This window comes from Sinohyriopsis cumingii, chromosome 10 (genome assembly GCF_028554795.1).
Source record: "Sinohyriopsis cumingii isolate HCF-2022 chromosome 10, ASM2855479v2, whole genome shotgun sequence".
NCBI classification, from domain to species: Eukaryota; Metazoa; Mollusca; class Bivalvia; order Unionida; family Unionidae; genus Sinohyriopsis; species Sinohyriopsis cumingii.
The window spans coordinates 88,038,955-88,054,580 of NC_142970.1; the positions used below are offsets into that span (position 1 = coordinate 88,038,955).

General features: G+C 37.2%; 1 protein-coding gene across 1 annotated transcript; it reads right to left on the minus strand.

Moving 5' to 3' along the window:
- Window positions 1-3,290: 3,290 nt before the first annotated feature.
- On the minus strand, window positions 3,291-8,240 carry LOC149790547 (uncharacterized). The gene is made up of 3 exons (XM_089971419.1): window positions 8,102-8,240; window positions 7,279-7,515; window positions 3,291-5,865 (listed from the first exon to the last, which is right to left on the minus strand). The coding sequence occupies exons 2-3, from the start codon at window positions 7,510-7,512 to the stop codon at window positions 5,569-5,571; spliced, it is 531 nt and encodes a 176-aa protein (XP_089827545.1). The 5' UTR covers window positions 7,513-7,515; window positions 8,102-8,240; the 3' UTR covers window positions 3,291-5,568.
- Between the last annotated feature and the right edge of the window lie 7,386 nt (window positions 8,241-15,626).

The window sequence follows — 15,626 nt, forward strand, 5'->3', positions numbered from 1 at the left end:
CGAGTATTAGTAACTTTTGTTGTCTAATTGTTCTTGTGTCTGGTGAAATCGCAACATCTAAAATTTTCCAAGTACCAGATGTTGCGGGGGGGGGGGGGTTGGGGGGAGTGGGGTGTGTTTGTTTAAGTTCTGAAAACTCACTTGGTATGTTAGTGCTCGCAGTAGTAGGCAGTACGTTTCGTTATTGATCCAAAATGATAGCCGAAATCAAACTTCCTGATTCTCAAAATGTTATTTAAGTAATGCATATTTCTTTAGCTTGGAGCACGCATTCAGTATTCTTATGGTTGCTCTTCCAACGTGGAATTAAAGAAAGTTGCTTATAAATACATGCATATACATGTTAACTTTAATTCTTCAACATTATTTCTCATGGTACTTACCATTTTGCAATCAGCTTTTGCATTTTATTTAAACTAATTATTGAGGGATAAGACGACGGCGTGATACATTTAATTTATGTTGCTGCTGAGCTGATCATATGTGCATTAGCCTTCCCTCCTCTGCCCCTCCTCCCCACCCCAACCCCCACCCACCCCCGCAACCCTGACATTCACGATTCCTCTTGGCCTTAGTACTGGAAAAGGTCTATAGTATCCATAAAGTTGCAATATTATTTCAAGATATATAGTTGAAAGAAATTATTTCTTCCATAAAATGATTCTCAATTTTTTTACTTTCTGTAATGTACAATATAACAATTCGTCTGTTTTATTTTTCTTACCTTTTTATCGAAGGAGGTAGTTGATCAAGATGTTTATTTATCCTTTATTTGCTATCTTCCTCCCTCCATTTGTAACTAATACTCACTGTCGTTGAAGTTAGTGATACTGTTTCTATTATGAGATGAGCGTATTGATTTATAGGCTTCAGGTTTTGTAAGAATGTTTAGAATGAGTGCCAAGTTTTTCGGAATTGACAAATTTCTCGTTAGATTTGTTCCAACATTTGCATAGTTTTGTTAAAGATCCTTGTTGATTGAAATTTTTTCACCACGACATGTTTAAATTTAAGTTTCTTTCCTATACATATCACAATGACTCATCGTTAACATATATTATCTTGCTTAAAGAGCTGTGTACTTGTAGGATAAGTGGATCTGATTAAATAGGTGAGGACGAGTACCAACTTGTGTCGTTGCTGGTGCTATATTTCTAATTATTTGAAATCGAGCTTGTAGTGATTTTTTTTATGAAACGCTTTGCTTCTCTTGCCTGTTTAAATCTTGCAGAAGCTTCAAAAGATTTTAGTGTTTAGCTAATTCTGTCTGACTGTTTAATGTAAATTAGTTTATGTTATGATTTAGATATAATATTGAATATTGTCATTTTGCTTTAATCCATATTTATATTTATGTACCATCTTTAACCATACCCCCTTTGGTACAAGTCTTGTTTAATTACGTAAATTTGATTCAAAAGACGAACATGTTACTTTTGCAATAAAAATAAAAATGCAATGGTAGATGCACATAGGGTAAAATCCGTGAAACACGTGGTCTTTCTCTGTACCTGCCATACTAGCCTTATGCAGAAACCCCACGGTAAAGTGACTGTTATGACATTCAGCATGTTTTAATCATTTAATGAAGAATGTCAATCTTCTGTTCGCAGAACCTCGCAGAAAGAGAGCTCATTTAACACGTTGCATTAATTCAGCTTTGTTCTCAACAGAGTGTGCGATCCTCTACTCTGAGTAAATTCACACGGACTGTCTGTGTAAAAACACAAAAATAAACATGCCTCCATGATCTAAAATCACTGTGAGCATATGTCGTTAAAATATTTTAGTAAAGCATATAAACAAAGCTCATTGAACACCTCCATCGTTGAGGATTTGTTCACGTGATTTGTACAAATTCTTTCTAATTTCATTCTTCTCTTTCTCGTTTAGTAAACGGCCGTATAGATCTTGTTGGCACGTGACCATAAGACTAACATCAGTTAGGAAGGAGACTAAACGTATGCCTCTCTGCCTTCTTTGCTTTCCTCTACTGAATTTTGCATACTCTGTTTAAGTACTGATGTTATGTATATTTAATTTGCATCCCTTGTTATTTGTTTCATCTTATAACTGTTTTATTTCAGTATATGATGTGAGATATGTACAATTATCATTTTATTGCTGACTTTTGTCCAAAATCAACTTCGTTTTCTACCTGTCCTCATTCACTATTTTTTATTTATTTCAGTAAGCAACTAATACACAGCTAATATTTTCTCTGTGAGTATTGGGATTAATATTAAGATTATTATTAATAAAAGTAAACGTGTTTATCTTGGTCCGAGTCAAGGACATTGTGTTTTCCATGTCCTTTCTTATCATTTTAGTAACAGGCCTTGTAATTATAACTAAGATTCCGTCTTATGAATATTTGGACCCTTCCAGACTGAAATTTTCCATTAGATAAAAGTTGTCGTTTGGATTTTTTATATAGAAAATGCTAATAGTGACCTTAGGTCAGGAAGAGGATTATATCATCGTGTTACTGGAAACATTATCAGTTGTATTGTTGTTGTTTCCAGTAATAGGCTTGGGCAGGAATTTATTTAGTCAGCTTATTTGATTAAAAAAAGTGCTAAAACATGGCATTCTTGGAAATAAAGACTTAGATTCATAGTGAAATTCAAATAGGAATATATCTTGGATTCTATAATTATGATAAAACAAAAGACTGTTGGCAGAACACTAACACACGGGCAACCACAGGCACATTAACACTTCCATAGATGGATTTTATTTTATTTTTTTGGGATTACCACTAAAGTTTTGTTCCGAACTTTAATCATTTGGACTTGTGTTTGAAATTCGAGGATTATTTGGTATCTATTTCGCAATACCGTAAGTTCTTCTTACGTTTTTCACTTTGTATTCTAGGAAAATAAATTATTTGCTGAATGCCACAAATCTTGTTGTTTCTCACTTCTTTTTTTTTTCTTCTTCTGTTACTTAATTTAAGACCATAGATTCGTAACAGAACGTAAATCATTCCCTCCCCTTTTTGTCTGTCATTCATTTCAAATATTGCTGCTCCTGTCTTGCTTCTTGTAAATTAAATGTCTAATGTAAAATGAAGAATGATATCAAATGCTGCTTACACAACAATAAAAGTGGTTAGTGACTACAGCATATTCATTCTCTCTCTCTCTCTCTCTCTCTCTCTCTCTCTCTCTCTCTCTCCGTAAAACACGCTACGCTCCAATATCACTCATTATCAAGTCACTCACAAACTAAGTACGCAAATAAAATACTTTTCCAACAAAAGAAGCATTTTTATTTTCAAAATGTGCATCATGTTACAAAAAAGGAATAGTCGTAATCTTTAATCAATATCTTAATATTTAGATATCAGATAATTGCAACACTATTATGTTCTTTTTCAGAAATTCTCAACGTAATTAACAATAGTAAAACAATATGCTCTCTAGATTGATTACTAGTCATCAACTCACTGTTGGTGAAGATTCTTAATAATAATAATAATAATAATAATAATAATAATAATAATAATTATAATAGGACAGCGTATAATCCTTACAAGCTCTAAGTTCTTTACAATATTAAATAGCACATTCGAACACAAACAACAACAATATTACATAAACAAACACCATGAAATTACAAAAGAAAAGTATGCTGGCAATAATTAAGGAATTAAACATTAATAAGTCTTTAAGTCTGGTCTTGTAGTCGAAACAGATGAAATAATTCCACAGAATGAGACCGCTGATCGAATCGTGACATGATGGACTAAAAAGGGAAGGAATGTGATATTAGATGCCGACCCTTTCTGTTCTGAAACAATAAATAAATGACAACATGTGACTGTTAACGTGCATTTAATGAGTGATCGCACGGGATTGGTTACTGTGTGTACAGCAAAGGGGGCGGATTGGTTACTGTGTGTACAGCAAAGGGGGCGGTGAAGGAGTATTATGTATGCAATAGTACTGACATAAATTTGACCACATGTGAAGGAAATGGTTTGTCAGTAGAAAACCAACGGAGATACCAACAGTTTCAAACGATGTCGATTGGAACGAACCTAGTGCCGCTATGTTCTATAGAATAAAAAGACTTTATAAAGAACGTTCTGACGTCTAGTATACAGCAGTTTCCAAGAATGTTCATAGCACTCAAATAGCCGCGGTGCCCCTTAAGCTGGAGGATACTTGAGGATCAGCAGGAAACCATTCGCTAGTTGAGACGATCATTGCCAGGACTACAGGCGGGCGTGTTAACCAGTGTAATTTCAAGGCACCAAAACAATTTTCTGCCAAATAAAATTCATTTGACGGTGACATGAAGTCTTAACTAGATGCCGAATATGCTGCTATCGAGAGTTCATTGGAGGGTTGAAGATGGTACAAAGTGTCATTACTGCATTCCCTCGAGAGTTCATTGGAGGGTTGAAGATGATACAAAGTATCATTACTGTATCTTGGCACTCTCTAGAGAGTTCAGTGGAGGGTTGAAGATGATACAACGTGTCATTACTGTATCTTGGCACTCTCTAGAGAGTTCGATGGAGGGTTGAAGATGATACAATGTGTCATTACTGTATCTTGGCACTCCCTCGAGAGTTCAGTGGATGGTTGAAGATGATACAACGTGTAATTAGTGTATCTTGGCATTCCCTTTAGACTGGATGTGCTGCACAAACTTCCCTGAAGTCTTTGATTACTCAAGTGCAAATCATTGAGTACTTGGAAATGTCCACCATCAAAAATATTCCCATTCGAATTTATTTTATTATCATATCGTCTGAAACCTTTTTGTGTGAACGGTACTCAATAGAGTCTAGAAAAGGTTCATAAGTTAGTGTTATAAACTAGCGAGTTGTAAGTCCTGAAACGACTTATGATACGTTGTCTCACACCAACATCCCAATACGAAAAGCGACATCCCATCGCTAGTTACCCTCACTTATCAACAGCTGGATTTTTCCAGAGGTACTTGCTCTAGATCGCATGATCACAGACTTTGGTCTCACTTAAGAATAAGGCCTTCCAATCCAGTGGAACCCACTGGCCGGTGCCATTTTAGTAGCACTGTTTCAGAGGTGTGGGTCATGATTTATTTTGAAAAATAGCGATGTAAAAGATATTTTCAGCTTCTCTCAAACGGCCTTTAATTTTTTTCAACGATAATGTGGGGAAGACGGACATTCAAGCAGTCAAAACCATTACATTTTCATTTTAACCAACAAAAAAGCCAGAGATTGTTAGTCAACGACTGGTGTATCAGCTTTGCAAACTACTCAAAAACGATCCATGTACGACCGTTATCAACACAAACAACGATCCATGTACGACCGTTATCAACACAAACAACGATCCATGTACGACCGTTATTAACACAAACAACGAGAGTAACAAAACAAAGGAAGTGTATTTAAATAGTGCCTCCATTTCCACCTCTCCCACAAAACAGTCTCTTTTGTTAATGGATTATCCAGCGCAGGAAAATCGCTTTCAGCTGGCTCTACTAAGAACATCTATTCAATTCCTACACGACCCGACTTTCTATAATTATAAGCACGCGAATTAGAAGATCTCTCTACACGAATCAGGCCTGAAGTGGACCATTTACATTTCCCTCCTTTTTCATACTCTGCGTTGCTTCTACTAAATCTTCCAAATTTGTCGGTGGCCCATTGCTGTGATCTTCGACGTTATCATGTGTGTGTCCACAACGTCGTTTTTGGAGACGCGCTGTCTCTCTCCGCTGGTTCAAATGTCTTCTAAGATGAGCAACTATCCGTTTTTCATTCTCTTCTCGAATTCTTGGTCTTCTTGACCGAGCGAGTTCATCTAAGCGTCTCCTTGGGCTTGAAAGAGTGGTTTGATTATACGGCAAGCGCCCCTGAAAGAAATTAATTTTGGATTAACACCTGCCAAATTTTCCTTACTTTTCTTCAGAGTCAAGGGAGGAAATTCGCTGTTAGTAGAAAGAAATATGGGGGTCGGGTGGTGCAATGATAGAATAACAAGAAATAGTCAAAGTACGTATAATTTGTGCATGGTATTTTATTATAATTTATTCGACAAATTAAATCATCTTCAATGGCCAGGAATATTTTTCAAACGTTATTACGTAGATCTTGACATTTGAAACACAAAATGTTCAAGATTTAATTGCAATAATTAAAAGATTAATACATTTAAGTATCTGTCCGTAAAGAAGGCAAAAATGTTTTGTATGATAGATCTTTTTAATTGAAACTGTTTTTGTTATCGTTACATACCAAGATTGCACTTTCATTCAGCTTGCAATCTTTATATCTATGAGAGATAGGATCATCATCTGACAAACTATTAAGACTATTCCAAATATTCAAACTGAGAAATAGGATCATCATCTAACAAACTATTAAGACTATTCCAAATATTCAAACTGAGAGATAGGATCATCATCTGACAAACTATGAAGACTATTCCAACTGAGTCATGAAGATTTCTTCATATTCCTCATTTTCCTGTATACTGATAAGATTTCTTTTCCTTTTCTAGTGTGCGCGTCAATTACAGTACATTAATCAATGTTCATTTTGTGTGACTTGACAACAATTATATTATTAAAAAATTCGCACTTTCATTTAATTAATTGTTTTATTTCGAACTTATATTCACTCACGACTGGGAGCAGTTCATTTCAACTCGGTTTATACTTACTATCTAGAATTCATTATTTTCGACATGTATAAATTTAATATTTTACATTATTTTATCATCATTAGTGGAGGACGACTAATTGAGTAGGTGTATGGAACTTTGATGGAAATTATGTATTATATCGGCTAAAGTTTTAGCTTCCACTCATTTGAAAGACTCAGAAAATAATTACTTCAATATATATATATATATATATATATATATATATATATATATATATATATATATATATATGAATTACGAGTGTCAAGATTAACTATATAGTGGTCTGATAAAATTAATAAAAAAAGCTCGAACCCGAAAAAAATGTTTTAAAAAATGTAAAATCAAGGAAAGTACACAAAACATGATGCCCATTACTGTTTGTATTAGCAATTTTGTTTTGACTGTATTTTATGACTTGCTGAATTAGAAAAAATTTGGTTGACTGATATAAAGCGAGTATCGGCTTGTCCTACATTGAGGCAAATTTATGGTTTTAGCCGGAGTTTAACATCGTTTGTTATCAACCATACTGAAAAGGTTAATATCATTTGTTATCTACCATACTGAAAAGTTAAACATCGTTTGTTATCTACCATACTAAGAAGGTTATCTCCTCTACCTTTGTTCTGCTCGAAATGTTCTGGAAGGAAGCTTCTTTAACCAAGGGCGGTAACTTTGTCATGGTATTTTCGTATCTTTTGGGCATGCTGACGGCCAGTGTCCCACGCATATGTCCCAAAACAGGAACACAATGATTGAAGAATACTGTATCATTACAGGAGAGTACAGGATAGTCATTTTGGCCTAAATGAACTTTCCTTGTAATTCTTCGTTCCGAAACACTGCCAGGCATTATCTGTAACAACATCTATATATATTACACACCATCCATTCGTCCCAGAACTACAAATACATCCCTCCTACATTCCTACTAACTTCTTGCAAAAGGACTGATCAATCTGCGTATCTCCATGCCTAAATACCATACTAATTACCTATTCGTTTATACACATACATACATACATACATACATACATACATACATACATACATATGCTAAGGCACAAACGTTCATCACAAGCATGGAACCTTATCTGAAGAAACAAACAAAAATTTATAAGAATATAGGTCGCATTCCCCTTCTCCCTCCTCCTCAGCTGCACCCTCTCTCTCTCTCTCTCTCTCTCTCTCACACACACACACACACACACACACACACACACACACACACCGGGACCTTTGCAAGTTTTTAATAATGCAGATGAGACAATTACAGCAACAATAGAATAATTAAACTGATCCACCTTAGCTTATCATGCCTGTGTTCGATAAGTATGTATATTACATCTTTATAAGGTGAATCGCTTCTTCATTTCGCACAGAAAAGAAAGAAAGGATGAAAAAGAACAAGAACGTATCATACAGATATTTTGTTTACTTACATGTATGATCGCACTTCTGAACCTCACTATTCCTATGCCTTTGGCGTGGACACGTTTAAATGATTTTGTTTGTAATAAGGTGATCTTTGCCCATGAAATCCATACCTCAGATTGCCATCATCAAGTAGATGAACTGCACGCTCTGATAATATACAAAATGTTACCGTGTTATCGAGAGAGCTCATGACTTTAGAGTGCCAAAGTACCGTTACTAGTAGTGTAACAGCAAAGATATATGTGCGTGCGTGCCTTACCCTTAATGTGTATTTTCAGATGAAACATAAAACCGATTATAAGTCGGAAACGTAAATTTAACATTCAGTATTTTTTTTTTAAATGGAGGCAAATAAATATTTCAGAAAATTTTGATTCTGGGGAAGTAACAGAAAATGCTTATAACAACAATTATTTTATTAACCGCAATATGATACAGTGAAAGCTGATTTTACACAATGTTCAACATTTTTCGGGAAATTTTATCCAACGTGACATAAACGAGATTACATACAGAACACACAGAGGCTTATTCTTTTCAGTCACGTATCAAATGAAAATGTTCAGATGGCCAGATAGAAAGATTTAACAATGTTTAATGGAGCTTTACACTTAAGAATTTTGCCAATAGGTAACTAACCTGATTTCTGTGTGATTTAGATTTTTAACATGGCTTTAACAATTTTCCAGTCATATCGCTAAGATGTCTACAGTGTGGCAGTTTAATGTGATGTCTAGTACTGAGGCATCATGCCGCAGACACGTAGCATGATGTCCCACCCAATCACATTATTCTGACACCATGCCGACCAGTCCTAACGCTAACCTCTTAATGCTGAGCGCTTAGCGAGGCAGCTGTTAGTACTATCTTTAGAAGTCTTTGGTATGACTCGGCCGGGGATCGAACCCACGAACTCCCCAATCCGAGGTGGACGCTCTAACCACTATGCCGCCGGAGCGGTGCAGTAGCTAACCTGAAATGTATGTACTGAAATGTATGTATGGATGGATGGATGAATGCATTGATGCATGGATGCAAGCATGTCTCTATGCATGTGTACATGCATACATACATACATACATACATACATACATACATAGACAGATACTCTGGTACCGTCGGGATCTAAAACTGTCCTTCAGAGTTTTGATTTTGAGTCGTATGGGTTGCTATTGACAACGATTTTAATTAGAGCATTATCCAAAAAGATGAAAGAGCAATTTACATTCCAAGGTTTCCAATTCTTTTTCCTTTTAATATACACACCTGTAAGATACAAAGCACGTTAACGGAAGGGGGCAATTATGCAAACAACTTATAATAAAACCACAGTAGAGACCTGTCATTATCTACTTAGATGTACTAAGCTAATATTTGAACTGAATACATTTTTCTAAAGAAAATATCCCAGGTAGATATATACAGACAGTATACATATATATATATATATATATATATATATATATATATATATATATATATATATATATATATATATATATATATATTCTCATTCTCTCTCTCTTTATCAAGTTGTTTATTGGGTTGGTTTTGTAAATGTAAGACATTCAAATGCACTAATATTGAAGGTCATTTAATTCTTTTCAGTTTTTAACGCTTTCCTTATTCTGAAATTTTTAAGTTCTTTTTACAGTAGAAACATACAATAGAAAAGATGAAAGAAGACCTAATTATTTATTTGTTTCTGATCTGGCCGTTCTAAATAACATTAATCCCAATATTACATTTTTAACGGACAAATACGTTGGACAAAACCCCTGACAATAAACACCTATTGTAATACCATTTAAAGGTAGCAAGAAAAGTTTAAAACGGTGCATTAAAACTTTAAGTCAGCAATAACTATCTGTCTATCTGTCTGTCTATCAATCTATCTATATATCTGTCTATCTATCTATCTATCTATCTATCTATCTATCTACACACACAAAGAAAAAAGAGTTGCCTCACTTCACCAGCAAACTCTGTATATGTCTATAACTTATAGTTTTAAGTTCATTTTAAATTTTTTGCTAAAAAGCTAAAGTTGTTCGAAATATGTTAGGTGATAATATGTGATAAGCCCCGTTAGTCGAGATTGCAGAGGATGTGTGTGTGTGTGTGTGTGTGTGTGTGTGTGTGTGTGAGAGAGAGAGAGGGAGAGAGAGAGAGAGAGATTGGAATTTGTAATTCACACAAGTCCAATATTGCATGTGATATTTGAGGATATAGCTAGGAGATAATTCTGAAAATGGATATTCTATCGAACTGTTTCAAGAGCGTTTCCATATTAGTACATATCGCAATTAAATTTAAGTGAACAATATTATAAAATTATTTATATCAATTAATCCTTCTATCGTTCTCAAGATGGCTGAGGCTTGTGGAATTGTTTTGTGCATCCGACTTGAAACTGGAAAACGTTTATACCAATTTTTTGAAATGATAGCCTGATTCAACGCAGACTTGACTTAAATATATTAGAATTTCACTGTCTCCTTGATGACCAAAATCAACATGGAAAAATAAATATTAGCAGCTTGGGTGTTACTGTCATAACGAAATATTATATTCTTTATAAATCTGGCCGCTTATCTCATAAGATTTGATTTCACATATAAACTAAAAAGGAGAAAACGTAAAAGAAAATGAAGTAATAGGTAGCATTAAGAAACGGCGTGCATGACCTTTCATATCAAGCTATTCCGTGATGGACCATTCTCTAATGTGTTAACAGTTAGAATTTTATTTTGAAGAAAACATTTTAACGAAATATCATACTTCTAGGCTTTACTTTTGTCTATGTACATTTAAATGCTACTGTCAGAATGATTGTATATATATTTAATATTTTTATAACCGTTGTCCATAATCGAGGGTAGGAACTGAGACTACCCGGCAAATGTCACTTTTTTGTAAGCAATATATTACATAGCTAATTCTTGTCTTTATATTTATATTTTATCTTAAGATCATTATTACTTGAAGGTAAACATGGTTTTTGGGGTCTGGTATTCTCCTGGGAAAAACTTTGACTGCTCGATGTTTTACATGTTATTTACAAAATCTATAGTATTAGACACGATCTTGTTAACAAAACAAAATGTTCTAGCAATGAACTTTCAAGTATTCTTATGGTCGTTATATTGTGACTTACGTTTTTATTTAAGGGAGAAGTACATGTACACATAAATCTTTATTCCATATTTTAACATCAGGCCTAGTGGAATCAATTATAGTTGTGTTCTGTTATTTTGTGAGAGGATTTGTGATTATATTAAATTAGTATTGAAGTTATTATCTGGAATTACAAAGTGCTAAATAATACTTTTGGACTAAATCACTATTTTTGGAGTATTTTTAACTCATTTAGAGACGTTTTAACTTATATCACTGTGTTACATCAACAATATTTGCACATCAACACTATTCCAGGCTTTCAAGATTGGAATTCATTCTTAATGATAGTTTTGTGGAAGTAAATTGTCCTGACATTGCTTAACTTTTTATCGTGCCCGTGAGTGCGTAGGAGAGAGAGAGAGAGAGAGAGAGAGAGAGAGAGAGAGTTGATTAGTATTTTTAACGTAGCTTTAACAATTTTTTAGTCATATCGCTACGATGTCTGCAGTGTGGCAGTTTATAGTGATGTCTAGCAATGAGACTTGGCCGGGGATCGAACCCACGACCTCCCGCATCCGCGGCGGACGCTCTAACCGAGAGAGAGAGAGAGAGAGAGAGAGAGAGAGAGAGAGACAGAGAGACAGACAGAAAGAGAGAGAGTAATTTTACATAAATTCAAAAACTCCTCGGATGTATGACATACATGGCCTAGAACATTCATATATGATTTATGTTTTATGAAGTGTCAACAAATTTCATTATGAGACCCGTGGGTGATGCGTTGTAGATTTGACCTACCTCAAGAACATAGGTCCTGAACATAGTAACTAATGAAATTCCCAACATGCAAATAAAAAAGACAAAACCAATCATGCAGATGACATTTCCTGTTATTTCTGAGTCACAACATTGACACATTTTAATCACCTATACAATTATCGGGGATGAAAATACAAATGTATATATGAAACTGATTGTGACCTCTGTGCCTCTTCCTACCCTAACGGTCTTGGACACTGATAATTACTTGGAATTACACACACACACACACACACACACACAGAAGTACTGAAAAGCCAAATGTATGCATACACTGACTTTAACCCTGGGACCCATTCTTACTCTGCAAGATAGCTATCCACTACGTTGTAAGCGTGTTGAGAGAAAAAAACTGATAATGCGAACCAGTCACCAGAAATATACTTGTTGGGAATGAAAAGGCAAATTCACATACTTAACTTGTATTTCAACCATGGGCAGTTGTTACCCTTAAAGAACTGCCCAAGAGACTTTAGTTCGTTGTGGAGAGGAGTCGTGCTTTTCAAACATAAAATTGTCTTCGAATATTTTGATGACAAGCACAACTGACCTATTGAGTGTAAACTTAAATTTTGCATCTTACGTGAATTTATAATAATGAAATTAAACATTAGCTCCATTATTTTAGACATTTTTATAAAAATTTATCAAGATTACAGAAAATATATGTATAATAACATTTTTTATTATAGGTTCTATGGGACCATTTTAATACCTTGCACATGACCATACTTTCAACTTAATTCCCGTAACATTATTTATTTTAAACGAGTAGTTAGCTTCTTATTGTCTTGCAAGTGACTGATTATGTTCAGTAAGCTTTTTTTTAATATTAAAGCACATTATGTGGCTCTACTGTGTAAAGATATATCAGACTAAATAAAAAATTAGACGAGATTAGGAATATCTTTCTCTCATGTCATATATTTATATTGAATATCATATATATATATATATATATATATATATATATATATATATATATATATATATATATATATATATATATATATATATATATATATATCATCATCATCATCATCATTGGCGACTCGGTCTCGAAAGACCATGCGAATAGCGCCCTTGGGGTGTTGCCTGTCTCTGTTGGCAACGTCTGCTGTGGCTGTGCAGGCCTATACGTGAGTGACAGTCCCTACTGCAGTTGGTGCAGACATACTGGGAAGTCTGCATTACTGTGGTTGCTGTTGCGTTCTTCTTTCTCTTACGTTTCTCTGCCACCAACTGGCCTCTCCTCGCATCAGCGACTGATATGCCATTGTTTACCATCAGTCTCCAGGTGCTTCGGTCCTCAGCCAGCTCTTCCCAGCCATCGGGTGAAATGTTGCATGCCTTCATGTCCCTCTTGCACACATCTTTGAAACGGAGTGAGGGGCGTCCGACTCTTCTCATGCCAGTGGCCAGCTGTCCATATAAGATGTCCTTTGGCAGCCTTCCATCCTCCATGCGTCGGACGTGACCCAGCCATCGAAGGCGGCGTTTAATTAGCAGGGAGTACATGCTGGGGGTACTTGCACGCTGCAGGATCTCGCTGTGTGGAACACGGTCTTGCCAGCTGATTTTCAGGATGCGTTTTAGGCACCGTATATGGAAGGAGTTGAGCCGGCGTTCTTGCCTCATGTAGGTACTCCACGTCTCACTTCCATATAGAAGGGTGCTGAGAACGCAGGCCTGGTAGACTCGGACCTTGGTGTGCTCTGTCAGCGCGTTGTTTTCCCAAACCCTCTTTGTTAATCGAGCCATGATGGTGTTTGCCTTTCCAAGCCTTCTGTCCAGCTCCATATCAATCGAGAGAGTGTTGCTGATGGTTGACCCTAGGTAGGTAAAGTTGTTGACTGCTTCCAGGGTGACACCGTTGATTTTGATTGAAGGGGCAATGGTGGTATCTTGCACGCTGACATTTGTTTTTTCCAAGCTGATTGTGAGACCAAAGTGCGTGCAGGCAACAGCAAAACGGTCTCCCAGTCTCTGGAGGGCTTCCTCGGTGTGGGCCACAAGAGCTGCATCATCTGCAAAAAGCATCTCCCTAATGAGCACAGCTCTCACTTTGGTCTTTGAGCGCAGTCGTGCCAGGTTGAACAGGCTCCCATCAGACCTGGTGTGTAGATATATGCCATCCGTGGACGTGTCGAAGGCGTAGGACAGGAGCAGGGAGAAGAAGATCCCAAAAAGTGTTGGTGCCAGCACGCAGCCCTGCTTCACACCACTGTTAATTGGGAAGGAAGTTGAGGATGATCCATCATACAGGACTGTTCCCTTCATATCTGCATGGAAAGAGATTATCATGCTGAGGAGTTTTGGGGGGCAACCGATCTTACTCAGAAGTTCAAAAAAGCCCTTCCTGCTGACCAAGTCAAAGGCCTTGGTGAGGTCGATGAACATTATGTAGAGTGGTTGACCTTGCTCTCTGCTCTTCTCTTGGAGTTGTCGTAGGGAGAAGATCATGTCTGTCGTCGACCTGCCTGCTCTGAAGCCGCACTGTGATTCCGGGTACACACGGTCTGCCAGCAACTGCAGCCTGTTGAGTATGATGCGGGCGTACACTTTACCAACAATACTCAAGAGCGAGATCCCTCTGTAATTATTACAGTCACTGCGGTCGCCCTTGTTTTTGTAAAGGGTCACAATTGTGGCATCACGCATGTCTTGGGGGACTACTCCTTCCTCCCAGCAGCGGCAAAGTAGCTCGTGCAATGGTTTAATCAATGCTGGTTTTCCACGTTTGATAGCTTCGGGCGGGATGCTGTCACTACCTGGTGCTTTGTCGTTTGGAAGGCAGTCGATTGCTTTGCTGAGCTCCTCTAAGGTTGGCACTTTGTCGAGCTCTTCCATGGTGGGCAGATTCTTTATGCTGCTGAGGGCTGCATCAGTGACTGACGTTTCTCTGGAGTATAGTTCTGAGTAGTGCTCCACCCATCTGGCCATCTGTTGCCCACGGTCTGTGATCTTCTCTCCCGTCAGGGATTTCAGGGGAGCGACCCCTTTCACTGTAGGGCCTAGAGCCTTCTTGATGCCACTGTACATGCCTTGGATGTGTCCGGACTCGGCACTGCGCTGGATCCCTTCACACAGTTGTTGCCAGTACTCGTTCGCACGCTGTCTAGCAATGCGTTGGGTGTTACTTCGGGCACTTCTGAGAGCAGCAAGCGTCCGTTCATTAGGGCATTTTTTGTAAGCTATGAAGGCTTTTCGTTTCTCCTCGATTTGTGGTTCCATCCTTGATAGGTGTGCATTGAACCAGTCCTGGCTGGGTCGTTCCTTCTTGCCAAACGTTGACATAGCTGTACTGTAGATGGCACCCTTCATGGCGTTCCACTTGGCTGTAGCGTCATACTCAGGCAGGTCCTGGAGAGCCTTGTTCAGGGCAGACACATACTCCTCCACCTTGGCAGGGACTGACATCTGTGCAGTGTTTATGCGAGGACATCCTTTTGGTTTTGTGCGGTGTAGCACGTGTGGCTGTAGTCGCACTCTGCTGATCACAAGGGCATGGTCGGAGTCACAGTCTGCACTGTGGTAGGTTCTGGTGGAGAGGACGCTGTTAAGGGCAGATCGCCTGGTGATGACCAAGTC

What these genes read in the sequence shown, in the direction of transcription:
- LOC149790547 (XM_089971419.1), bottom strand. Translation starts at nt 7,512, where the DNA reads ATGCCTGGCAGTGTTTCGGAACGAAGAATTACAAGGAAAGTTCATTTA. An exon ending in ACATTTCGAGCAGAACAAAG is followed by an intron (nt 5,866 to 7,278) that starts GTAGAGGAGATA and finishes AATTTCTTTCAG; the next exon opens with GGGCGCTTGCCGTATAATCA.